General features: G+C 29.5%; 2 protein-coding genes and 2 pseudogenes across 2 annotated transcripts; all 4 read left to right on the forward strand.

Annotated features, from left to right (window-relative positions):
• Positions 1-935: 935 nt before the first annotated feature.
• Positions 936-3,683, forward strand: LOC113861754 (hydroquinone glucosyltransferase-like). Its single transcript, XM_027494774.1, has one exon. The coding sequence runs from the start codon at positions 1,022-1,024 to the stop codon at positions 2,462-2,464; it is 1,443 nt and encodes a 480-aa protein (XP_027350575.1). The 5' UTR covers positions 936-1,021; the 3' UTR covers positions 2,465-3,683.
• LOC113862078 lies at positions 2,671-10,007 on the forward strand (annotated as a pseudogene).
• Positions 10,008-11,256: 1,249 nt separating this feature from the next.
• Positions 11,257-13,660, forward strand: LOC113863627 (annotated as a pseudogene).
• A 9,704-nt stretch (positions 13,661-23,364) lies between these two features.
• Positions 23,365-26,127, forward strand: LOC113863625 (anthocyanidin reductase ((2S)-flavan-3-ol-forming)-like). The gene is made up of 5 exons (XM_027497272.1): positions 23,365-23,486; positions 23,579-23,745; positions 24,291-24,515; positions 24,749-25,137; positions 25,651-26,127. Exons 1-5 carry the CDS (start codon positions 23,372-23,374, stop codon positions 25,784-25,786), a joined length of 1,032 nt encoding a protein of 343 aa, XP_027353073.1. The 5' UTR covers positions 23,365-23,371; the 3' UTR covers positions 25,787-26,127.
• Positions 26,128-26,806: the final 679 nt, after the last annotated feature.

A 26,806-nucleotide genomic window follows, 5' to 3' on the forward strand; every position in this document is an offset into this window, starting at 1 on the left:
GTTTGAACGTAATGATGTATTGTAATATTGCGTACATATTAATTAATTAAATTTTTTAAATTTTCAATTTGAAGACTTAAGATTCAAAACCATTAATTGCTCACGATGATAAATTGACAAAAGAAAAAGGGTGAACGTGTGAAGTATATTGTTAATCACGTCAGCCTTAACTAAACAATGTATTAAAATTTTGTTAATCTTTTTTAAACACGATGTTTTATTGAAAATGTTTTCTAATCCGGAAGGTTTGGGGGGAGGATGGATATAGATGGACACGTAGACCTTATAAACATGAACAGATTCAACGGTTCAATAGAGAGAGGTAGTTTATACCAAACATGTACGTACAGAGAGACATATAAAATGGTATTTAGATTGGTTGAAGTAACAGAAAACTAAATAAAAAATGATTTGGGGAGGCTTTAAGATGCATTGAGGTTGAATTAGGAAAAACACAAGACATATATAAGAAATGCCAATACGTTCTTGTCCACAATAGAAATTAGAAGGGAGGAGATGGAAAGGGGAAAAGAAAAAGTAGTGGTTCATTATGTATTGATCACATAAGGCTTACGTTAGAATTGACATCAGCACATAAATTGCAAAATTCGGCCGTACTCATCGCTTTCCTTCTAGATAAGATACATGGCCTCCCTCCATAAATACCAATTAATATGAAATATCAACTCTTCTTTCTACTTGCTCCCACCTCAGTTTCTCACCCATAATTCATCCTTCCACAACACCCCCCAACAAGACGCCAACTTAAAACAAGCACAAATTATATTTATATTTATTTAAATACTCTGCATCATAATAACCATCACAAATTTAATTATTTTAATAACAAATACATTAATTGTTCACTGAAACTCAAGCGTTGCCACTCAACACCAATTAATCATCCCATCCTCGCTCGCCCCTCTATATATATAGATTCCTCTCCTATCTTCCTTCACCTTCACAACAAACCCAAACCCAAACCCAAACAAAGAGCAACTTGGCTTAAAGATAATTCTCCATGGAAATCCAAAAAGAAGAAGCGAGAGTGGCACCAGTAATGGTCGCCATGCTGCCATCCCCAGGCATGGGACACCTAATCCCAATGATTGAGTTTGCCAAGCGAGTCGTGGGCTACCATAACCTCGAGGTCACCTTCGTCATACCCACCGACGGCCCACCCTCCAAGGCCCAAACCACCGTCCTTCAGGCCCTTCCCAAGTCCATTTCGCACACCTTCCTACCTCCGGTCTCACTCTCCGACCTCCCACCGGACTCCAAAATCGAAACCCTCATTTCCCTCACCGTTCTCCGTTCCCTCCCTTCTCTCCGCCACGCCTTCCGCTCCCTCTCGGCCACGCACACCGTGGCGGCGTTGGTCGTCGACCTCTTCGGCACCGACGCCTTCGACGTGGCCGCCGAATTCAATGCCTCTCCCTACGTCTTCTACCCTTCGACCGCCATGGCCCTCTCGGTTTTCCTCCACCTGCCTCGCCTCCACCAGGAAGTTCAGTGCGAGTACAGGGAACTCCCCGAACCGGTTAAGATCCCGGGTTGCGTTCCGGTTGAGGGGAAGGATTTACTGGACCCTGTTCAGGACCGGAAGAACGAGGCCTACAAGTGGGTTCTTCATCACGCGAAGAGATACGCTGAAGCAGAAGGGATTATAGAGAACAGCTTCCTGGAGCTGGAACCGGGTGCTGTGAAGGAGTTGCTGAAGGGTGAACCGGGGAAGCCTCCGTTTTACCCGGTGGGACCGCTGGTGAACATGGAGAGCGGTGGAAGAGGGGAAAGGGGGTCGGAGTGTTTGAGGTGGTTGGAGGAACAGCCACATGGGAGTGTGTTGTTTGTTTCATTCGGAAGCGGTGGGACCCTCTCGAGTGCTCAGCTGAATGAGTTGGCTCTTGGGTTGGAGATGAGTGAGCAACGGTTTTTGTGGGTTGTAAGGAGCCCAAATGATAAGGTTGCTAATGCCTCTTATTTCATTGCCGAGAGCCACGTGGACCCTTTCGGCTTCTTGCCTAAAGGGTTTTTGGAGAGGACAAAGGGAAGGGGCCTGGTCGTGTCTTCTTGGGCTCCACAGCCACAGGTTTTGGCCCATGGGTCCACTGGTGGGTTCTTGACCCATTGTGGTTGGAACTCTATCCTTGAAAGTGTGGTGAATGGGGTTCCCCTCGTGGCATGGCCACTATTTGCGGAGCAGAAGATGAACGCTGTTATGCTCACCCATGACATCAAAGTCGCTTTGAGACCCACTGTTGGTGATAATGGCTTGGTCCAAAGGCAAGACATTGCCAGCGTTGTCAAGTGCCTCATGGAAGGTGAGGAAGGGAAGAAACTTCGTTACCGAATGAAGGATCTCAAGGAGGCCGCTGCCAAAGCTCTTGCCCCAAACGGCTCTTCCACTAACCATATCTCCAATTTAGCTCTCAAGTGGACCAACAAGCCAAATGTAACAAATTAAACTATAAAAATTATTAGCACCACTCCACCTTTTCTTCTTCTTTTTTTAATCATAAATCTCGGATTGTTAACTTAAACTAGTACATAAGCTGGTCTATTTTATCGGGGATGACTTTACTTCCACTTTTTAGTTTTTACCATACTTTTGATAAATATATAATTAGGTAAAGTGGCAAATGTAAAAGTTGTACAAAATTGATAACGACCATGGATACTGGCCAAAAGTATGAGGGCCCCAATGAACAGAAAATTCCTAGTTCCACAATGGAGGCGAGTGACTCGCAAAAAGTAACTAGTTAGCATTAGAGACTCTGGAACGCGTCCATTTCCATTATGTCCTAACACAACCCCATACAAGTTCAATGTTTTAAATGATTGTAATGAGGAAATCGGGCTTGATTTCATGTCTTCAACCACTTTCATCGCATCATTTTTTTTGGGTGGAAACTTCTATCAAAACCTACCTAACTTCTCCATTTGTACTAATGGGAAACGTCCCACCTTTGGTTTATTCGCAAGTTCCACATTTTAGCTCTTCTTGCCCAATGCCATACCACGCCAACATAAAATACTACTCATAGCAAAAATAGGCTTCAAGGGTCAAATGTTTAATTCTAACTCGTATTTATTCGTTGTGGTAGTAATTGGTAAATGCTTTCTACCCAAAAAAGGGAGCTTCTAGCATATCTCTGATCATTCAGGATATATTGTAGTTTTCTAGCATTACAGGTGACAGAATTTGCTTTCGCTCATTCTCTTTTTTGTCTTTGGTATGACTTTCATATTCTGGTAGAGCTGCTAATGTCTCATGCGGATGGCTTTTTGCTTGGTGAGTCACCTCATATGGTGCTCTCAGCATCTTTATCTCATGCACCCTGGCCTCTATTCCACTTCAATAATATCTTTCCCTCTTTTAAAAAATGATTACCTATTATTTCCATTTTGGTAATTGGTAATTTTCGTTTCTTGGGTATTGGTACTTGGTAATTTTCATATTTTACTGTAAGAATGATATTTTTCTTCTCTTTTATTTTTATAAGAAGAATAGCATTCTTTTAAGAACAGTATAAATGAGCTTGTGCTCACAATACCCTTCTTTTAAAGGAAAAGTAAACCCAAAAGAAGAAGGGAATCTGTTAATGCTACATGCCATTAATATCCGCTTTATAGTTGTTTGGAAGGAAGTGATATTATTGGAATATTAAATTGATGTTATCACAGTATTTTACAAAAATAATGACTACTACAATAATAAACTAATTTTTCTTTCTACAGCTATAAGATAACACATATATCTAAAGTAATATTAAAAAATTTCAATCACGGTTCGTGAAAATTAAATTATAATTGAAGAAAAGGTGATACTCAATTATCAATATATCATGCTCCATCCGACCTTACCTACTCTCCTTCCAAGTGAAATTCTTGGGTGCGTTCCTTACCTACTAAATGCAATATTAAGAACCCATAATACAAATTTATACTAAGCTTCAGTAGCATATCGGTGGTTAAAAAGTAAGACCAATTATTATTCGTAGGCCTGTCGTCTTATATGATCTGTCCCTCAAATCTTATCTAATTTTTTTTTCGTTACAGAATCTTATCTAGTTTACTTCTCATACGAAAATCAATGATGATTATTAAAGTTATATATATCATAGCACAGTGTAATAAATATATTTTTTAAAAATTAGTAAGCTCAAATACTATTCATTATTAAAAAAAAAATGGCGCAAAGCATCTTTATTAAGACATTATTAACGTTGCAACGGGATTATCATGTACTAGGTTTTAAGACTTGAAAAAAGCTACATCGAATTGTTCATGTTCCCCTATATATATATATATTGTAACATCTGCACACATTGAAACTTCAATAAAATGAACCTAAAATTTTATCTCTCACTAAACTATGTTTAAATTAACAATCTAGATTGATACACTGGATAATTCCATTAGAGAATGGGTTATGCTGATTGTGTACGAAAGTTCCCCAGGTAGGGTCAGTATAGGAGTTTTGATCCGTGGGGTTGGAGGAAACTGGGTGATTGGCTATTATGGGTGCGTAGAACACATCCCAAATCTTCTGGCTGAGTCTGGACCAATCCATCATGGACTTCTAATTACCTGGCCAACTGGGTATGGTAAGGTTCTGTGTGATTCTAATTTGTCTTGCTGGTCAAATGGAGTTAGTTTTCAGTTTTTTCCCCTTTGAAATGACCTCGTATATATCAAAGGTGATTTTGTGTATAGCGCAAAACATATAAATTCGGTTTCATCACTTAATCAAACAAGCACTAAATGGTTGCCATCACTTTGATTTAGAATGGAGAGAACAGTTCCCACCAAGGTGTCAAATTTGTGGTCAACAAACACAATTATGGCCGCATTATCATGAGTTTGAAGGTTTAAGCAATTGCATCCCGATTACATCAGTCGCATCATTTTCTTTGTGTAATTTCTCTCAATATCATAATTTTGGATGTTTTTGTAACGGTGACTATAATGGCAATTTAAAACCTCAAGTTTCCAGCACTATTACCGTGATTGTTCTTGCCGAAATTCATAGCATGATGATTGGAGCTTGGGAAGTGCGTGTTCCACATGTCTTGTAAAAAACATTGTGTGTACAAGCCTTGCATGATGTTGATTTGAAAAGTATGCTTTGCTCCATCTCTAGGAATTTGAACTATGCTTTTGTCTGATTCTATGAAACTAGCTTTATTTTTTTTAGGCCATGGTTTTTCGTGTTTATCTTATGCACAGAAAAAAGTCTTTTGAGATTTATCGTTGAAGTCAAGCTAGTTAGTGATTGAAAACAAAGTAGTAAAATAAAGTTAGCTAGTAAGTGATAAATTGTCTCCTTCACACATAAAAAAGAAAGCAATTAACATCAAAACCGTCCAATGCCGCTAAATTTCATATACAGAAACCGTACTTCCTCCACATTGGGGAAATCGGCGATGCAGCGTAAACCAACACGTGCTTGCTATGTATATGTGATATGTTCGATGTCAGCGTTGGGAATTACAATAAATATCTACAAAATAATTAGGATAATTATTTGTTAAATAAATTTCAGTTTGGCTATCACTAATTATATTTTTAAAAAACTAATAGAGATATGCGTTGATATAAATAATACAGTAATAAATCATACTTATAATTTTTATTTTTATTTTTTTATAAATAATTATATATATATATATATTATTATTTTGATAATATCATAAAATGTGCGTATTGAAAATGTAAGTTGAAAAAGAATTGTCTTTTTTGAATTTAGTGTGCAGAAATTTATATTTATTTAAATTATTTTTATTATTTCAAATACTTCATGTATATGATGCTGTGTAATTAATTACTTTATTGTGTTTGAAGTTTGATTTGGATTATTTAAATAATTTATTTAGTAGATTTTATAATTATAATGTGTTCATAAAATATGAAAATAAAAATTAAAGGTACGTACTATTCATGGAAGTATAGATCCCAATATAAAATATGTATGCGATGTAAATTGGGTGACATGTAAACAAAACTAGTCCGTTCATTAAGAACCCAATGTTTATAAAATCAATGACAATCCTTTACACCCTTTGGCACAGGACAAAAACCACGTCACAATCGAGTCATACTTTTTTTTTTCTTTTTCTATATGAATCGTTTTAAACTTACATTCAACTCCAATAAGGTGGATCCGTATATTTTAGATGATATTAACTTTGTTTATATTTATTTATAATATATATATATATATAAATTAAAAATTTAATTATTTTGTCAAGAGTGTTTAATAATTTTCTTATTTTATTTCTATTGATAAATTTTTTTAGTTTTAAGATTATTTAATTACTGTAAATATTTTATTTATTATATGTGTATAGTTTTTATATAAAAATATTAATAAAAGATAATAATTAATATTATTTTAAACTTTTATATGAATAAATAAATAAAATAAAGACAATACAATATTATTATAATTATGAATAAAAAATAAGATTGAAAATATGATAAAATATATACATAAATGACAAATTATAACACTAATATCCTAACTTTTCATTTTTTAAATGAATGACTATAATTGTACTTATTTTTTTTTAAATACAATTCTTCCATTTAAAATTTTTAACTTTATTAAATATTTTAAGAAAGAACTTTATTAATCATAACAATTTTATTCACCTCAAAAGAAACTGTCTTGTAATAAAAAAAATAATTGTAAAAAAAAAATTAATATATTACTTTGATTGTAGGCAAAGGACAAAATCCAAATCACAACCATATCTTCTTTACGCGAATCGGATCCAATCACTGTGTAACTTTGAATAACTAACTCATCTTCGAATCGGGGAATTGTTGGTCTTAACGTCAGTGGCAGTGCCTTTAACCTATATTTTTGTGCCACTCGATCTTTTGCACAAGGGTTATAAATATAAAACCATTTTATTAGAAAGAAAAAAATATTTATTTTAAATAATTTATTAAAAAAAAGAAAGACACAAATGTTATTGTCTTGTAATATATTTATAAAATATATAATAGCAAATTTTTTTATAAAATATATATGCCTTTTCTTTTGTAATAGACCATCTAGTTAATGAAGATATATATTTTTTCTGATAGTTTATTATATATATTTTTTTAGAATCCTATTTATAAGTTACTTCTTGTACTATTTATTTATTTTTAAATATTCTTAATGAAAACAAAATAATTACTTTGATAGGAAGATATTACGACAAAAGGTCTTAATAATTTATATTATTAATAAACTTAATTATATTTTTAATTTCTTATAAAATAGTTAAAATTGATTTTACATTCAAATTAGAGATGGTATATACATTCAGTGGAGTTGAAACTAGGTCAGCTGTTTTGTCAGACCTCAATGAGATAGTTTACATCAAATTTAGGTGGAATAAGACGCATTTATTAAACAAATTAAGTAATAATATTTTTAAAAGTTTATTTTAACTAAAAAAACTTAGATTTTGAATTATCTAAAATATATATAATCTTAATGGACCAACCAAAATTTTTTATTGCTATTATGTAAAATAAATTTATCATATTTTTTTCTTTTTTATCTCTACATATTTTTAATTTTTTAAAATTTTAAAATTTTAATTTAATCATCTAACTTTTAAACATAATTTAAATATATTTTTTTCTATTAGCTACATTAACTCTATTATTTCTGTTGTTGACCATTATTTATCGTTTATCTGTATTTATCTTCTATTTCTTGGTGGTTGGTCGCACTTGTTGCCACTACACAGCTAAGGTAATGTGATTTTGTTCCAAACATTTCTTAACTTGAAAAATATAACTATTTGCGGCACATTAACCAACTTAATAGTGTAGGATCAAATGACCTAAAAGAGATCTTAGAAAATAGGAAATTAAAATAAAAAATCTTAGAAAATACAAGAATTTAAATCATATTTAAATCTAATAATCATACTAGATATAAAAATGTTTAAAAAATATATGACAATGATTTTAATATACAACAAAACTTATATATACTGTTTTTCAGATATTGTTCGTATTATTTAGCAATTAAAATTTATTTTAATAATAAAATATTTATATTTAATATTATTATAAATCTAAATCAAAGAGATAAAATTTTAATTTTGATTAAAAAAGAGTATTAAAAACGCCTATCTCTTACTTCTTTCATTCCTCAAATTTTTATATTTTGGAAAATTATACAATTTGATAGTAAAGATACTAGCTATACTGTTGCGACTTTCAAAAGTTTTATATTAATGTAAATGAAATTGTCACAATAATTATATAAATTATACCCACAAAATCAGTGTAGTTGTGTTATTTCAAACAAAGCAAAATTACGAAAATTTTATATTAAAATCAGCTCAATCAGTTCTTCTAAATTAAGCTTTTCTTGTACTCTTAGTTATTTTTAAAACGGCAGTTGACATGTTAACTACTTGTATATCTTAAATACGATGATAATAAGGCTGTGAAGTTGTATTTCACGTTGCTCCTATGAACATCAAAAGGATACTCAGGTTAACTTCACCAATGCAATGATTCTCTTTTTTCTTTCCTTGTTGGGTAGAGTATAGAGATTTTAACCAACTTTTCAGTAATCTAATCACCTTAGTTATGCTATACGGCACTTCAGTCAATACTAATCTGAACTTATCTATCCATTTAGATGATATATATTATTGAAGTGATGATGTTTAGCGATTATTTACATATATAACAGTTTAAAAACATAAGTGAAGCAGCAATAGCGGGGGTAAAAGTATAGCTACGTGTTGCATTGAATCGATAACAGTTTGACGGCTGATTTACACTGCCTCCACGGTTGCTTCTTCTCATCCTCAAAGATGACGGGACTGGTTTTAAAGATTTCGTTGATGAAACTTGTTGGACACCTCTCAACCTTTCCCTATATAGTATCGATCCTCAAGGTACGTAAATAATACATCACTTTACTATTACCCTTACCATTTAGATTAATTTTTGTGCCAATACAAGAAAATGAATTGAAATTGTCAACCCTAATCCAATTAACTCAGTATTTAAATGTAGATTGAAAAAAATGTCTGAATAATATGTATAAAAATTTAAATTCACGCCTCAAAAATAATAAAAATTATTAAAAATGAATTACACCTGATTCTAAAAAAATGTTTGGTCTCGGTCTTATTAGAAATATTTTATACATAATATAAAATATTTTAACGCACCCTTTCACAGTTAAATTATATTCTTAACTAATATAAGATATAATAATACACATTTTCATACTTCTGATTGGACTATTAACACAACCTTACACAATTTTGTCATATGCTTAGTTAACTTGAGATATGTTAACATATTTTCTCATACTGAAAATTCGACCTATAAAAGATGAAACGTGTAAGATTAAATATATTAAAATTATTTAAACTTTCTACTATATCAAAAATAAAACGAACTTAACTGACTGCAACAACTAGCTTAAAAGAGGATTATTCAAGTTTCGTAAAAAATATTTTAGTCCTATTTTTAGTTTATGTGGCATGTATTAACAGAGAGTTCCAAATATATATAGTGATGAGTAGCTCACAAGGTACACTGATTCGAAGACACAGGCTGAGAGAGTTATTGAGTCATGGAAAGGGTCAAAATGATTGGAGGTGGTGAGTCTGGCTTGTGGCCTGGTGGAAGGGGAAACTCTTCTCAGTTACACACCCTTGACCTTGAGTGTTGCAATGCTTATCTCTCAGGTGAAAGACAATGAAGCCACATACCAGTACTCTTTGCAGTTCTTAGAAGAATTGGATGGAAAAATCCCACTAGTCCACATTGATGATGTCATTGAAGCCCATATCTTCTGCGCTGAGAATCCATCAACTAATGGCAGATTCCTGGTTGCAAGTTCATATGCATCATCTGCAGATTATTTTCAATCCTGCCAGAATCCATTTAAAGAAAAGGTACGGACGTTGTTACTTTCTATAAATTTATATGCATTCAAAAAAGATACTGAATCTGAATATGCAACATGAAGCCAATGTGACCAACATGCTTATATCCCCTAGGGTTAATGATTCATGTTTATAAATAATTTATCTGCACTCTTTTCTTTTGTATTTGTCAACCATTGAAAAGTTAATTATTCAAAAATATTTTTAGTCTGACCCTGCGAGTAGAATTCTCATAGGCGATATAAAATTCTTTTTGTAAATATTTTATACAACTGTATTTGTTAATATTTAATTTAATATTACAGATTAAACCGTAACTACTTTTAAGAGACCATCAGATGATAAATTAAATAATTTATTTAGGTGCTTTTCTTGTTAATCTCAATCTAGGAATCTCTACGGACGTTCTTTTCTAGTGCTCTTGCCGTTTGAGATTCTGCAATATGCTACTTGTTTAGGAATATGATAACTTCTATGAACTCATAGATAACATAATTCGATGCTAATATATTCATCTCAAAATTCAATTACGTCATAAATAATTAATATTGTTATTATCGCTGTACGATCTAACTGTGATTAAAAAAACTGAACACGAAAAGAAAAACAAATCTAGAGCAAAGTTTTAAAAATAGAAGTAAAAGAAGAAATTACCAAAAATTACTAAGGACAAAAATTAAAAAAACATTTTTAACAGCATAAAAGTAGCACTTAGTGGCATATGCCACTTATATTTAGTGTTATGTTAAACTCACTTTTTAAAATTGAAAATAGACAGTAAATAATAATAAAATTTTATTAAAAAATATTTATTATATTTTTTTATAAAAATTTTATATATGCCAATATTTAAGCTTAATTCTAACGACTGAAGTTATTAATAACTTTATATTTATACTCTGTACTCACTACGTCCACATATTGGGCAGTTGTTGCTTCAGCCTCTACATTATTGTGGGGGCTATCAAATCTTCTGTTTTGGTGGCAATTACTTTTATTTATGCATATGTAGGTGTGCTTAGGTTTTTTTTTACTCGATTCAACTCCTTTGTTTGACTGTTTGGGTAAGAGTGCCAACTATGAAAATATAAAGAAACTAAAATAGAAGGTGATACTCGAAAACACAAATTAAATTCATACAACTAGGTTATTCCCGCGTAGGATGATACTCTACGCCACTTTATAAAAATAGAAGGCAAACTAAAAATATATTAAATGAATAAAAACAAAATCATTTTACTAGTTCATTCAATTTCAATGCATTCATATCTTTCCACAACCGAAAGAGGAGCCATAAATATGCTTCAGTTGTAGCTATAATAAGTGGTGTGTGTATTTAGTAAGTGAAGGGAAGGGAATTGTGATGGAGGAAAGGTGCAAGGTGTGCGTGACAGGAGGGAGTGGTTTCATAGGTTCATGGCTCGTGAAGAAGCTCTTAGCCAAGGGTTACACCGTTCACGCAACTCTCAGAGACTTGAGTGAGTAATCTCTCACTCCTATATCTTTTTCATTCTACACATGTACACTGAATTAGATTTACAATTTGCAATAACAGAGAATGAGTCCACGGTGGGCCTTTTGAAGAGCCTTCTACAATCAGAAGAGCAATTGGTGCTGTTTGAAGCTGATATTTACAACCCAATTGGCTTTGAGCCTGCAATTCAAGGCTGCGAATTTGTCTTTCATCTTGCCACTCCCTTGACCCATGAACCCAACTCGCAGGTTCACCTATTAATCGTAGTGATATAATATTCTTACAAGTTTTTTTTACAAGAATATATATAAAAGTACTCAAAAGACAAAATTATGCCATCAGTTATTTTATTAATTAAAAGAATACATATTAAGAGTTATTAATTATTTAAAATGAGTTTAACCACTATAATGCAAGTATACTTATTATTTTGTGATAAAACATAAACATGGTCCTCGTACATAATGGAAACCATAGCAGTACAAAGATACTAGCGAAGCATCGGTTGCCGCGGCAAAAATCATTGCCATGTTTTGTCTGAAAGCAGGCACAGTGAGGCGTCTGATCTACACGGCGTCTGTTTGTTCTGCTTCTCCGCTGAAAGATGATGGAAGTGGTTTCAAGGATGTTATGGATGAAACTTGCTGGACCCCTCTCAATGATTCGTTGGAATATTTATTCCTTCAAGAACCTGTTTACAAGGTTAGTTTCCAAGCTTTTATTCATGAATTTGTTCACTGCGAATATCAAGGAGAATTTTTGCACAACCTCTCGTTCAAAACACAGATAATAATCTTTTTTTATTTAGTTGAATAAAAAATAAAAATTTCTCACCTTTCATTCTTATCTTTAATTTTTTATCTCTGTGGAGTCGGAACACTCGAGATAAGCATGTAAGAGTAAGGTTTAAGCAGGAGTGATGGGACCCAACACAACGTAATACTACTTTAGGTGTTAATAATTAACTATCCATTTTTTTCTAACTATAAAAAATAAAAAAAAATTATTTTTAAATTTGTGTTAATCATTCATTTAATAAATAAATTATTAATTAATATTATAATTATTTCTAAAGTGAATTAGAAATTTGCAATATATAATTATTTTTTATTCGATGAATTAATAAGATACCTAAGCCTTCAACTTTTACATAGGTTTAAGTATAGAAGCCACACCAATTACACAACAAAGTCAATTTCTAATCTAAATTTAAAAATGAAAATGTGCAAATGTTTGACTGATTGTATTTGTCTTATTTTTGAAGGACTATACTTATTCAAAGACATTGACGGAGAAACATGTGTTGAGCTATGGGACCGATGAAAATGGTGGGGTGGAGTAGAAGTGGTCACCCTCGCTTGTGGGCTTGTGGGAGGTGACACCCTTCAATCTTCTATACACGGTATCGGGTCCGGGCTCGTTTGTATAGCACAGATCATTCAAAATGAAAGAGTCTACAAATCACTGAAGTTCCTGGAGAATTTGCTGGGGAAAGTTCCTCTTGTACATGTTGATGACGTGTGTGAAGCTCATATTTTTTGCATGGAAAACACCTCAATGAACGGCAGATTCTTGTGCGCAAGTTCTTATGTTTCATTGCAAGAGATGGCTAATCTTTATGCTCTTCATCATCCAGAATTCAATGTGAAACAAGAGTAAGTGTCTCTCATTGGTTTTTTCTAGATTTATTAACAAGGTTTCGGACTCGATCTAGTGCAGCATTATTCAAGCGTAGTTTGTATTAAAGTCGAGGATAATTAATCGTGATAGAATTAATTCTAAATCATTGAACATAATTTAGATTAATTATATCCATATATTTTTATTATTAAAAAAATAAAAATTGATTAAAAATTCTACTTTTTAAGCTTTTGGTCATTAAAAAAAATATTTACTTGTAAGAGTTTTGTTTTGTCCGTCTTTACTTTGTTACAAGAAGAAAAAAAGTTGGGTCAAAAGCTACCTTGGTCTTTCACAATTTGTTTTTAACACAGAGGACTAAATGTTATATTTTTTTACGAAACGAGATATTAATCAAACACATTTTCCATGGAAGAGAAAATAAAGTTTCTTTTTCTAAGCCGTTTTCAGTTATCATCTAAATTTATAATGTATTAATTTCAGAAACGAAGATGGGGTGAAGAAGGATATCAAGTGGGTCTCCACAAAACTGGGTGACAAAGGTTTTGTATACAAATACAACGCCAAGATGATATTGGATGATTGCATCAAATGTGCAAGAAGGATGGGTGCTCTCTAGTCTCCATCTACACCCTTCCTTGCCATATCAGGCGTCTCCTCATTTCATTTTGCTCCCTATCTGGCTATCTTATTGTTATTACTAGTATTTTTGTTTTGTTGATGAAATAAAATTACTCAGTTCCAAATCAAAATATAAAAAGAGAACTGAGAGGAGAGACTGAGAGTATTTTTAACATATTATGTAGATAATAAAATTGTGAAACATCAAAATTTTCATTTGTATACGATTTTTTAAATTTGTTTAGTGCTGCACAAGATATATTGAGTTAGAGTATTAAATACTATAATTTTTTAATGAAAAATTATTATACATAACTTCTTATCTCTTGTAATATTATATATGTTAAAACAAATATTTTTTATATTTAAAGATATTTCATTCTTTACATAATTTCTAACTTTAATTATGTCATATCAATTACTTGAATCACTACCATAAACATTAGCAGTATAGGAAGTATTACAGTTATTACATTTATACTTATACTTAAGGATTTGAACGTATTAATTCTAAGAATTTAAAATTAACTACTTAACTTAACTTTATCATGTAGGTCAAATTTAAAAACTACCTAAGTCTCCTAAAATCAATACTATTTTAATTTTTAGTTGAAACTTTTTCTCTCGAAAGATTAGATAATATTTTCTTTTAACTGATGTACTTTTTCTGTAAAGTTCTTGCATAAGCTCTCAACCTCATCTAACATGAGATAATTTTGTATGCTAAATCACATAGTCTCGACTATAACAATATATACCGTGAATACTTAATTTTATTTGAATTTTTCTCTCTTACACACATGTACGTATATATATATATATATATATATATATATATATATTTTAATTTTAATTTTTAAATGAAAAAAATAAAAAATAGTCAAAGTTTTATTTTTCTAACTTTAATATTTCTCTTTTATATTATCAGGTCAAATTTATAATTCAAATTTTTTTTATTTTATTTTATTTTTATTTATTATTTTCTGCTAATCAAATTTAATTTCTATTCATGGATATTCTTTAACCAAAATATTTTATTTTATTTTTACATAAAACACACGTTTAAAGTTAACTTATTATTTACTTATTTATTCATTTTACTATTATTATTTGTATTTTGCAAACTTAATCTGACTTTGTAAACTATTTAATAACAAGATTCCAAAAGTTTTTAAGTTTACCAAAATATGCTGAATAAGAAAAGTTGAGCAATAATCTTTCAAAATCACAAACTGAATAATCATGTAATATAATATATTAAGGATGGTCCTCTACGGGTAATTGACATATCCAGATATATGGCAGCAATATGACAGGTATAACTTTTGAACTGATATAATTGTAAAATCTGGACGGCTAATTGCTATATGTCTAGGTACACCTGTATACCACCTGCACCCGCTGCTAATGAAATATAATCGAAGAGAAATATACAAGGAACGAGAATTACGTGCGGGTGAAAATAAAAAGAGACTTGATAAAGAGTCTAAAAGTAACAAAAGGAAGAATGGGAAGGGAGCCGTTAAAAAGAGGTTGAAAGTTGTAGAATGAATGGGGGGAACAAAAATTGAAGTTGCAAAACCAGAGGGAGAAGGAGAAAAGTTGGAGTTGCAGCAGAAGAAGCTTGGTTAAAGATTTTTCATTTCTTTGAATTCTCTAAACCCCGTCAAGAAAGATCCAGCACAAGCCATCATTTCAACTCTTTGTGAACCCGCTCTTACTGTACCTGTGTATCTGAGTGTCAAGTTCTATAAGTTTCATTTTCTTATAAGCATGTTTTTGTCTTATGCCACTTTTCCTTTTCTTCATTTTGGCCAAGTTATGGATGCAATAGCGTTAACCACATAACCCGTAATCTAGTAACAGTTTGATGGCAACACATTATGTTGTACAAGCCTATGTATATAATCTCATTTACTTATTTTTTAGCCGAAAGGGAGCAATAGAGAAGGGACTACAAGTTTCTTGTTATATTCATTTTTTATAAAAAAAAATCTTCTTTTTTAATTAACAGGAATAATAATAAAATAATATTAGTAATATTAAAAAATAATTTTTTTTACTATTATTATCATTATTATTATTATTGTTTATTATTATTATTATTATTATTATTATTATTATTATTGTTATTGTCTTTATTTTATTTGTTTATCTAATCTAATTCATTTGTGTGTTGATGTTTTATTTTTTATACAAAGTGAATATAATTTAATGTCATTATTAGTAAATAATTTTTTTAAAATAAATAATTATTATAATAAAATATGATAAATAAATAAAATTTAAAGACTGATTCACAATGCAAGCGGATAGCTTCTTTGTGTCATCTGTTGTAAATTGTTAAGACTTATGTACCTACGATACTTGAAGTTTTATATAGTAAAATTTTAAAATATTTTGATTTTAATTAATTAATAAATTAAAATATATTATATTTAATATTATTACTTTAATTATAAAACTTTTAATTAGTTTATTAAATTAAAATTACTTGATTAACACAAGGATCTATAACGCTATTGTACAATGTTTCTGCCTTTATGCATTATTAATCGTGAACCTAATGTGTACTTACATTACCATTAGTTTTATGTGATAAAAATATTTTAAATTAAAAATATCTTATTTTTAAATCAATTAAAAACTTCACTATTTAAAATATACTCTTTCACATATTTTTATTAATTAAGTCAGAGAATTATTTTATCAATACAATAATTTACAATTCATCTTATATTAATTGGATAATTATTTCACTGATTAATCTAATCGTCTTATTTGAAAATATTTCTCTCTTCATATAATGAATAGTTAAGCAATTAATTTATTAATCAAGTCAAGTGCAACAATTTGTAATATCAACGTGTAGCAACTCTACCTCTATGTGTTGTAAATTACCAAGACACACACACACACACACACATATATATATATATATATATATATATATACCTACGTTATTTTATGTCATAAGCACTATTAATATATTTAAAAGTGAAATCTTTTTTAAAATTAATAAATTATATATTTATTTTATTAAATTTTTATAACTAAAAATTTCATCCTTTAAATTATTAAATAATATAAGATTTACTCTAAAAATTAAATAATATTCATTTTCATTTAATTATGTAATTTATTAATCGATTAAAGAATATTCCTTTTTATTTATCCTGGTTATTAATCAAAATATATTGTGTCTTTACATTCTATCTAACTTGTCAATTAATTAACTTAAAATTAAATTATTTAATTAATGCAGTGATTTGTAATATTATTGTGTAGTATCTCTACCTCTGTGTATTTTAAATTGATGAGACTTTTGTATACCAACATTGTTTTAGGTTTCATATAATACAAATATGTTAAATTTTTCTTAATTAAATATTTATATTTACCAATCAATTTTAATATTTTCAGTTTGTTAAATACCCCCTTTTGTTTGATACAATTAATTTCATACCTAAGAAAAAAAAATGTAAATCATGTTTTCAACTTTAATAAATTAAATAACCAAACAATCGATTATTTAAGTATACTTCTCCATTTTATTATATAATACTTCACGACGATATAGATGTCTAATTTACATTACCTTCGATCAATGAATAGGTCATGAGATATTTATGTATTATGCTATCTTAAATTTCTTCGAATATTAATTTTTGAATTAAATTATATATATTAAAAATACTTTTTTATAAATTAAAATATTTGATCTTAATTACTACATTTTTACAATGACTTACAATATAGATGTGTGATCTTCCTTCACCTTTCATATTTTTCGTCATAGGATAACATGTATAGTTGCACTATCTTGCCTCCTCAAAGATCTAAACAATTTTTATCCCATTTTTTTTATAAAATATGGTTAATTTTGAGATAAATTCTTTTTAAAATGTTTTGAATTTCTAATTAATAAAATAATTCTTTTTATAGAACTATATGACTTTGAGTTCTCCATTGCTCCTGGAGATACGTAGGAGTGGAATCATATCCATCGAGTCAAAATAATTTTTTTAAATATTTTTTATTTTCTAAGATATGACTTAATATTTTAAGAACTAATTTTTTTTCTTTAAAAATAAAAATAGCAACATTTATTTTTTTAAGGGTTAAATAAATATTTTTTTAAGAACTAACAGACGTTGTAGGGTGTTAACACTTTCCTTACACGTAAATAACTCTCGAATCTATTTTTGGTTTCAAAGAACAAAATTTTAAGTTTTTCCAATGTTTTCTTTAATAAATCTTGGTGGCGACTCTACTGATTTTTCTTAAAAACATTTTTTCGTCGTACTGTTGCGATATATATATATATATATATATATATATATATATATATATATATATATATATATATATATATCATAACTTTTTGACACATAACACTGTTCGTAAGCATTACCCATCAAAAAGTAATAAAAAGTTTTAAAATTAAGTTTTTAAGTTATCATTTCACAGAGATTATTTTTAATTACCAAAAACACTTTGATTTAATTGTTTAAACAAGGAGGATTTGTGATAGATTAAAATCAAAAGAGTTAAATTCAAAAAGTAGTTTAAGAGAAACGAATGAGGTTTTTGACAAAAATTGGGTGAGAAGATCCATATGGTTTCACCTATTGCACCTCTCTATGTTTTCTTTAGTTTAATTTAATTTCAATATTAATTTCTTTAGTATTTATTACCCACCCATACTAAATCTATTATCACCCAATGATTATGCAATGTTAATATTATTTTTCATAAGCTATTACTCCCAATGATCATGCAAAGCAAAAGGTCGGGAAAGCATAAAGAACATATATGTTTGTTAATTTAATAATGGTTGTAAGAGAAGAATTAAGTTTGATTCACTTAACCCTTTGTCCCGTTTTATTCATAATTCTATTAATTACATGTTGTACGACCTACAATGCAATTAATTATGGGATATTAAGAGTGATCAATTCCTAACATGCACATTCAATTTACTAGGGTAGAAACTAAACACCAAAAGAAATCACATTATTATTAAACGTAAAAATCACACAAAATATGCAAAAGGATCTGTCATAATCTTAACTATGGATTTAGCTACTTATAACAAAACAAATAACAGAAAGCATGGTAAATAAATCCATAAAGGAAAATTTAAACAAAGAAACCCAAAAGTGGAAAAGATGAAAAGAGATCTGATTCTCCATAGGGTACTTAATCACTTGTTCGGATTCTAAGGGAAAGTTCGTCATTCTTGCCAATGGTCTCCAATAACTCTCAGTGGGAAAGAAGGTGTGAAGAGAAGATGTCTAGAGTCAAGTCAAAAAGTGTACAAGTTAAGAGCATGAAGTCTCTTTATATATGTTGTGCTCTGAGTTTCTAGTTAGTTGAGCTCTCTATCTTTTAGAATTGGTTTTATCCACAACTGAATTCTTCCTTTGAATTTCAAAACTGAATCTTGATCAAAATTCCTGCAGGATTTGCATTTAAATTTAAATTTTGAACGCAAATCAATTTAGCATAATCGTGCACCCTTATCTAGCATGTCTGTGCTAGACAACAAAGTACACCTATACCAAGTGCAAAGTATAGCCATGCATAAGTGTAAGACCAACTGGAATTATCTAATTTTTGCTCAAGATATTCTCAAAATGCATTAGTAGTTCTCTTATGCCTAACTGCAAAAATTAACATTAAAACTAGTGAGAAACTTCAATAAAATATACTCCTATTATAAAATTAGAAACTGTAAAATACATCAAAAGATAGACTTATCAGACACATTCACAATTGTTGAAAGCATGCAGTCTCGATCAATATGATTTTTTTTATCCAAAATAGTAATAAAAAAGAAGTTGCATTAAATAAATAAAAACACTAAATAAAGAATTTTAAAATTATCGTTATTGACAAAATAAATAAATAAATAAATTAACAATACACTTTTAACACATTATTTTTAATATATTTCTGTTTATTAATTAAAATTTATTAAAAATTACAAAAATTATATAAATTTTATTTTTTATTTTAAAATTAATATTTTTTCTTATAACTTTTAATAAATTCTAGTCATTGATTAAGAGTGTAAAAAATAGTGTGTTAATAAATTAGTAACTTTCCAACTAAATAACTTATTTTTAATCTTATTTATCAGAAATGAAAAGTTTTTTTTTTAATCTAGCCTCGGCAAACTTATTTATACAATCTTTATTAATGAGCAATCAAATTAATAATATTTAATAAATTAAATAGTGTATTATTGATTGAATGTTGCTTTCGAAAGGGTTTTTTTCTTATATGCGGTGAATGGAGAAATAATTTTTCCAAATAGGGTCAATGTGAAACAAATGTTGTGTCTAAGGTAAAATAAAAAAGTGTCTGTAAAATTTCTAGCCGACACAATGCACAGTATCGTCTTACGATATAACAACACCAAATTAATTTAATATAAAAAAGATATCAACAAATAAATTACCGAAACTAATTCAGATTTTTGCCACGTGGTAAATGTGTCAAGCGCTTAGAGTAGTTCGACACTTATGTGTCGATTGAGTTTTTTGCGACACTTGTGTGTCAATAGGTTGAATTCTGACACTTACAATGTGAGTTACTTTGACGCCTTGTGTGTCAATAGGTTGAATTCTGACACTTACAATGTGAGTTACTTTGACGCCGGACATTTTCCTCGTGCATCACGCGGTGACTCATGGATTTACCCTGCAGTTAAACCAGATTACACTCTTTTATCCACCAATTTTTATCCAACTTAAAATATATATATATATATAGATCGACAAATGTGTATTGGTTGCAAAAAATTTAGAAGAAGATGATGAGTAGGAAAGTTGAAGGTTAGAATTTTATTAATTTATTGTTTTAATTTTTTAATTTTTTCAATTAAGTTTGAAATAATAATATTAATATTATTATGAATTTATGAAATTAAAATATTTGTGGTACTATGTTAATTTATTTAATGTAAATACAATATTAAAAATGTAAATATAAGGGTTTGTTTGATTTAGTTTTGATTTTTAATTTTTAAAAATTATATTTTAAAACAATTTTGTAAAACTGTTTTTAGGGAAATAAAATAAAATAAATTTTGTTTGATAATTTAGTTTTTAAAACTGTTTTTAGTTAGACTTTTGTTAGTTTTAGAAACAAAAACAGAAAAATAAAAACAAAAATACCTAAATAGCAATTCTGTTTTTTAGTTTTAAAAACTGAAAATAAAAATTAATTTTCAAATATAGTTTTTAAAACTTACATTAACAAGCAAGTTTTTTTATTTTTTAATTTTAAAAACTTAAAACTCTATTTAAAAGGAAAAAACAAACATACTCTAAATCACTTTTAATTTAATATTCGTGTAATATTTTCTATTAGTATTTGTTTAAGTAGTTAATTTATTTTTTAATATTTTTTAATTTGATGTGCAGGATGATTGAAATTGTGGTTATTTTATATTGGAATGAGAGAGTGTACGAAGGAAATGGGGTATAATATTTGAAAGGAAAAAAGAAGATGATTAAAATAGAACATGTAATTACTTTCGAGATGTTGAAAAAAAAGATACATACAAAATTGAGATTGTGAAGTAGTAATATAATTTCTAAACTAATTTTATGAGTTTTAGTTGATGTAAGGAGTGAAAACCATACAATTTTAGATATATGTGATGATGAAGACATTGATTGTATGATAAGTGCATGTCAATAACGACATCAAGGAAATGTAGTTGAGTTATATATGAATATTGCACTTGATGAAACTTCTCATGTTGTTGCAAAATTGTTAGGTTTAAATTTATCACTCCCAACTGTTAATGTTAGTGACAACGAAGAAGAGTATGCAATTGAAAGATGTAATGTATAATATTTATTTAAATATATAATATTTAAAATTTACTAATTTATTAATAAATATGTGCTGCTGCATTTACAGCTGAAGAAGATGACTACGATAATGACTTTGAGGATGAAGGAAAAATTCTTTTAGATAGTTCTTTTGATACTGATTTGGATAATAATTTTGATTCAATGATCAATATTCCCAACATTGAAAAAATAACGATATGTAAGAACAATCAAGAATTGAATTTTTCTATGTTGCATTCATCACAATTTTATTTTGTTATAATTATTTATTTATTTTAGTAACCTACTAACAATCACATATAATTCTAATTCATATATTTATGAAATTTAATTATGTTATATTTCTCATTTAATTTATATTTATATATGTTTAAACTTTAGTTATTTTAACATAATAATATTTATATAACTAAATAATCTCAACATTATTTTTACTTTTAAATGTAGTTTTCTACATAAAAAACAAATATATTATAAATTTTAATTTAAATATTTTAATTATATATATCTGATAATTCTGATTTAAAAAATATAATTTTCTATTATCCTATTATTCTGTTTTTTAATATCTCTATTTTCCTATTTTTCACATGCAAAAAATTACAAAAAAATAAAGTATAATTTAAATTTTTACCAACCTTTGGTATTCTATACAACTCTTAACACTCTTACTCAAAGTTAATATTTTCCGTAAGAAATTTTTCCTGTAAAAAAAAAGCATTATTTTTCTAAAAATTTATAAATATTTATATCTAATATAAAATAAAATAACTTCTTCTTACCTTACAAAATTTCAAAATAGTAAAATACTGTAAAATAATATCTTCTTCCACGGCTATGCATTTTTTTCTTATTTTTTCAGTATCTTCTATTATTTTCTCAACAAAAAAGATGAAGTGGAGAAGAAATAGGAGAGAGACGAGGTAGACGGAAATTCTTTTTAAAAGTATGTCACATAAATCAATTAGCCATGTGTCGATCCTAAACATATTGCATCTATATCTGTCCAACCAGAAACCAAAGTCGGATCTGAACCGTTAAATATATTAGAGAACCTTCTCATATTTACATTGCAGCATCAATTTTTAAAAAACTTCCCATTAATAACACAACACTTATCCTCCCTTAGCTAGTACTAGTAAGAGATTTAACGACACTTCTAATTAAAAAAAAAATATTTTGTATTCACACTTAGTCTTCCTACACTTCTTCAAAGTGCCATCCTTCCTATAGGCAAAAAGTAAAGAACCGAGATCTTCTCTTGTTTGCGCGCGTCATGTTACCGTATTTTTATATTTTTGTTTAAACAAAAAATAGTTCAATTAACTACAAATACAAAAACACAACATATGACCCGCATGTAACATGAGGAGATTTTCTCCAAAAAAAAGCCCCTCCGCAATTGTTTGCTCGTCCTGATAGTCCAAGTACTTGCCAGCTGCTGCTTTTGTCTCTTCAATGCACTGGGGCATGAACAGTCTGTCCTGGGTTGCCAACTACTCCTATTTATTTATGCATATTTGTGGTCTTTTTTTTTTTTTTTTTAGTCCATTCAAATACTTGTTTTTAACATTTTTAATTATATATTAATTAAATTTATTTAAAATTATATAAATACCAGGAAAAATAATTAAATTAACAATAAAAAATATTAAATTATAAAAAAGACAAATGTATTTTTTATTTGTTCTAATAAAATTTAACTCATAATCTTCCTTATTTTGTCTCTTTCGCGGGTTAATCTCAACTCAATGCATTTATATATTTCTACAGCTGAGAAGAGGAGTCACAAGTTGAGGGTGTGAGTGTGATTGGTAAGCGAAGGAAAGAGAATTGTAATGGAGAAAAGGTGCAAGGTGTGCGTGACAGGAGGGAGTGGTTACATTGGTTCGTGGCTCGTGAAGAAGCTCTTAGCGAAGGGTTACACTGTCCATGCAACTCTCAGAGACTTGAGTTAGTATTTCTCTCACTCTCTAACTTTTTCCCCTCTGCCCATGTACGTATCCTCTTGTACAGTGAATTAGATTTACAATTTGCAATAACAGAGATTGAGTCCGAGGTGGACCTTTTGAAGAGCCTTCCGCAATCAGAAGAGCAACTGGTGCTGTTTGAAGCTGATATTTACAACCCAATTGGCTTTGAGCCTGCAATTCAAGGCTGCGAATTTGTCTTTCATCTTGCCACTCCCTTGATCCATCAACCCAACTCACAGGTTCACCTATTAATCTTAGTGATATAATATTCTTACAAGTTTTTTTTACAAGAATATATATAAGAGTACTCAAAAAACAGGGGGGAAATTTCGTGGGTTACTACTTAAGACTAAGATAAAGATTTTCCTTCACATGCTGGGCTTCTACGATCAACCTAATCAGAGACTTTAGTTTTGATTCAATAATTGTTAAGAAAAAGTTGTTATAATACTGAAACAGGGCAATATATTCATAGAATGAAAATGGTGAAAATACCTGTAAAATCGCATCCTTATTTGCTTATAATGATGAAGGTATACAAAGCGTGCGTCGGCATTGAGCAAGTAACTAATGAACTTGGCACCTGAGATAGTAATAACTTTGATAACATTCTAAAAAGAGTCGTAAAAGAGTTCACCATATATAAAATCACTAAAATGAACTATCACAAGCATACAATAAATTTACTTGAAGTAAAATAAGAATATAGTAAGTAAATACAAGTTATACTTATTATTTTGTGATAAAACCTAAACATGGTCCTCGTACATAATGGAAACCATAGCAGTACAAGGATACTAGCGAAGCATCAGTTGCCGCGGCAAAAAGCATTGCCATGTTTTGTCTGAAAGCAGGCACAGTGAGGCGTCTGATCTACACGGCGTCTGTTTGTTCTGCTTCTCCGCTGAAAGATGATGGAAGTGGTTTCAAGGATGTTATGGATGAAACTTGCTGGACCCCTCTCAATGATTCGTTGGAATATTTATTCCTTCAAGAACCTGTTTACAAGGTTAGTTTCCAAGCTTTTATTCATGAATTTGTTCACTGCGAATATCATGGAAAAGTTTTGCAAAACCTCTCGTTCAAAACAGAGATGATAATTTTTGCATACTCGAGATAAGCATGTAAGAGTAAGATAATATAGAAGCCACACCAATTACACAACAAAGTCAATTTCTAATCTAAATTTAAAAATGAAAATGTGCAAATGTTTGACTTATTGTATTTGTCTTATTTTTAAAGGACTATACTTATTCAAAGACAATGACGGAGAAACATCTGTTGAGTTATGGGACCGATGAAAATGGTGGTGGATTAGAAGTGGTCACCCTCGCTTGTGGGCTTGTGGGAGGTGACACCCTTCACTCCTCTATACCCGGTTTCGGGTCCGGGCTCGTTTGTATAGCACAGATCATTCAAAATGAAAGAGTGTACAAATCACTGAAGTTCCTAGAGAATTTGATGGGGAAAATTCCTCTTGCACATGTTGATGATGTGTGTGAAGCTCATATTTTTTGCATGGAAAACACCTCAATGAATGGCAGATTCTTGTGCGCAAGTTCTTATGTTTCATTACAAGAGATGGCTAATCTTTATGCCCTTCATCATCCAGAATTCAATGTGAAACAAGAGTAAGTGTCTCTCATTGGTTTTTTCTAGATTTATTAAGGTTTCGGACTCGATCTAGTGCAGCATTATTCAAGCCTAGTTTGTATTAAAGTTGATGATAATTAATTTGATAGAATTAATTTTCAATCTTTGAATATAATTAAGATTAATTTTATCCATATCTGTTTATTATTAAAAAATAAAAATTTATTATAAATTCTTCTTTTTATGCTTTTGGTCATTAAAAAAATTGTTTTTAGTTTTGTTTGGTCCGGCTTTACTTTGCCAGAAGAAGAAAAACTCAAAAAGTTGGATCAAAAGCTACCTTAGTCTTTAATCATTTGTTTTTAACACAGAGGACTAAATGTCAGCATTTTTACTAAACGAGATATTAAACAAACACATTTTCCATGGAAGAAATTTAAAAAAGATTAAGACTGAGTTTGAATTTATATAGTCAGAACACAGAAATTAAAGTTTCTTTTTCTAAGCCGTTTTTAGTTATCATATAAATACTTCTAATGTATTCATTTCAGAAACGAAGATGGGCTGAAGAAGGATATCAAGTGGGTCTCTACAAAACTGTGTGACAAAGGTTTTGTATACAGATATAACGCCAAGATGATATTGGATGATTGCATCAAATGTGCAAGAAGAATGGGTGCTCTCTAGTCTCCATCTACACCCTTCCTTGCTATATCAGGCCTCTCCTCGTTTCATTTTGCTCCCTATCTGGCTATCTTATTGTTATTACTAGTATTTTTGTTTTGTTGATGAAATAAAATTACTCAGTTCCAAATCAAAATATAAAAAGAGAACTGAGAGGAGAGACTGAGAGTATTACTAGTGTATTAATAATTTAATGTTGCTTCCGAAATCATATGCTCGGAGACTGTGTCCTCGTTATTGTACCTGGGTAGTCCGCATACTTGTCAGCTGTTGCTTTTGCCTCTTAATTGCAGTGGGGAATGAACTATCTTATCCTGGGTTGCAAATTACTCCTCTTTATTTATGCATATTTGTAGTCCTTTGTTTTTTTTAGGTCCATTCAAATACTTGTTTAGTATCACACTGGATAACATTTTTAATTATATATTAATTAAATTTAATTAAAATTATATAAATACCAGGAAAGATAATTGAATTAACAATAATAAATATTCAATTATAAAAAAGACAAATATATATTTTTTATTTTAATAAAATTTAACTAATAATCTTCATAATTTTGTCTCTTTCGCGGGTTAATCTCAATTCAATGCATTCATATCTTTCTACAGTTGAGAAGAGGAGCCACAAGTGGAGTGTGTGTGATTGGTAGGTGAAGGAAAGGGAATTGTAACGGAGAAAAGGTGCAAGGTGTGCGTGACTGGAGAGGGTGGTTGCGGTGATAAATTGAGTTAAATCTAATTATATAAATTTAAAATATTAATATATAAATTTAGAATAATAATAATGTAATTATTTATTTGTAGATATTGTAAATTATATGGTAGATAATCTATATAAACTATGAATCTTTTTTGAATGAAAAATTAAGATATTTTTTTACTTAATTACACTCTCTTAATACTAAGTTTTTGATGGAGCAAATTTAGAGAACAATAGAACATGTTTCTGTGACGGCAAAGGAAATTTAGTCACGGATTTATTAACCTGAAGCACTTCTATCATTAACTTAGATGTTAGACC

The sequence above is a fragment of the Abrus precatorius genome, unplaced genomic scaffold, assembly GCF_003935025.1.
Source record: "Abrus precatorius isolate BTA unplaced genomic scaffold, Abrus_2018 Scaffold3, whole genome shotgun sequence".
Classification (NCBI taxonomy): domain Eukaryota; kingdom Viridiplantae; phylum Streptophyta; class Magnoliopsida; order Fabales; family Fabaceae; genus Abrus; species Abrus precatorius.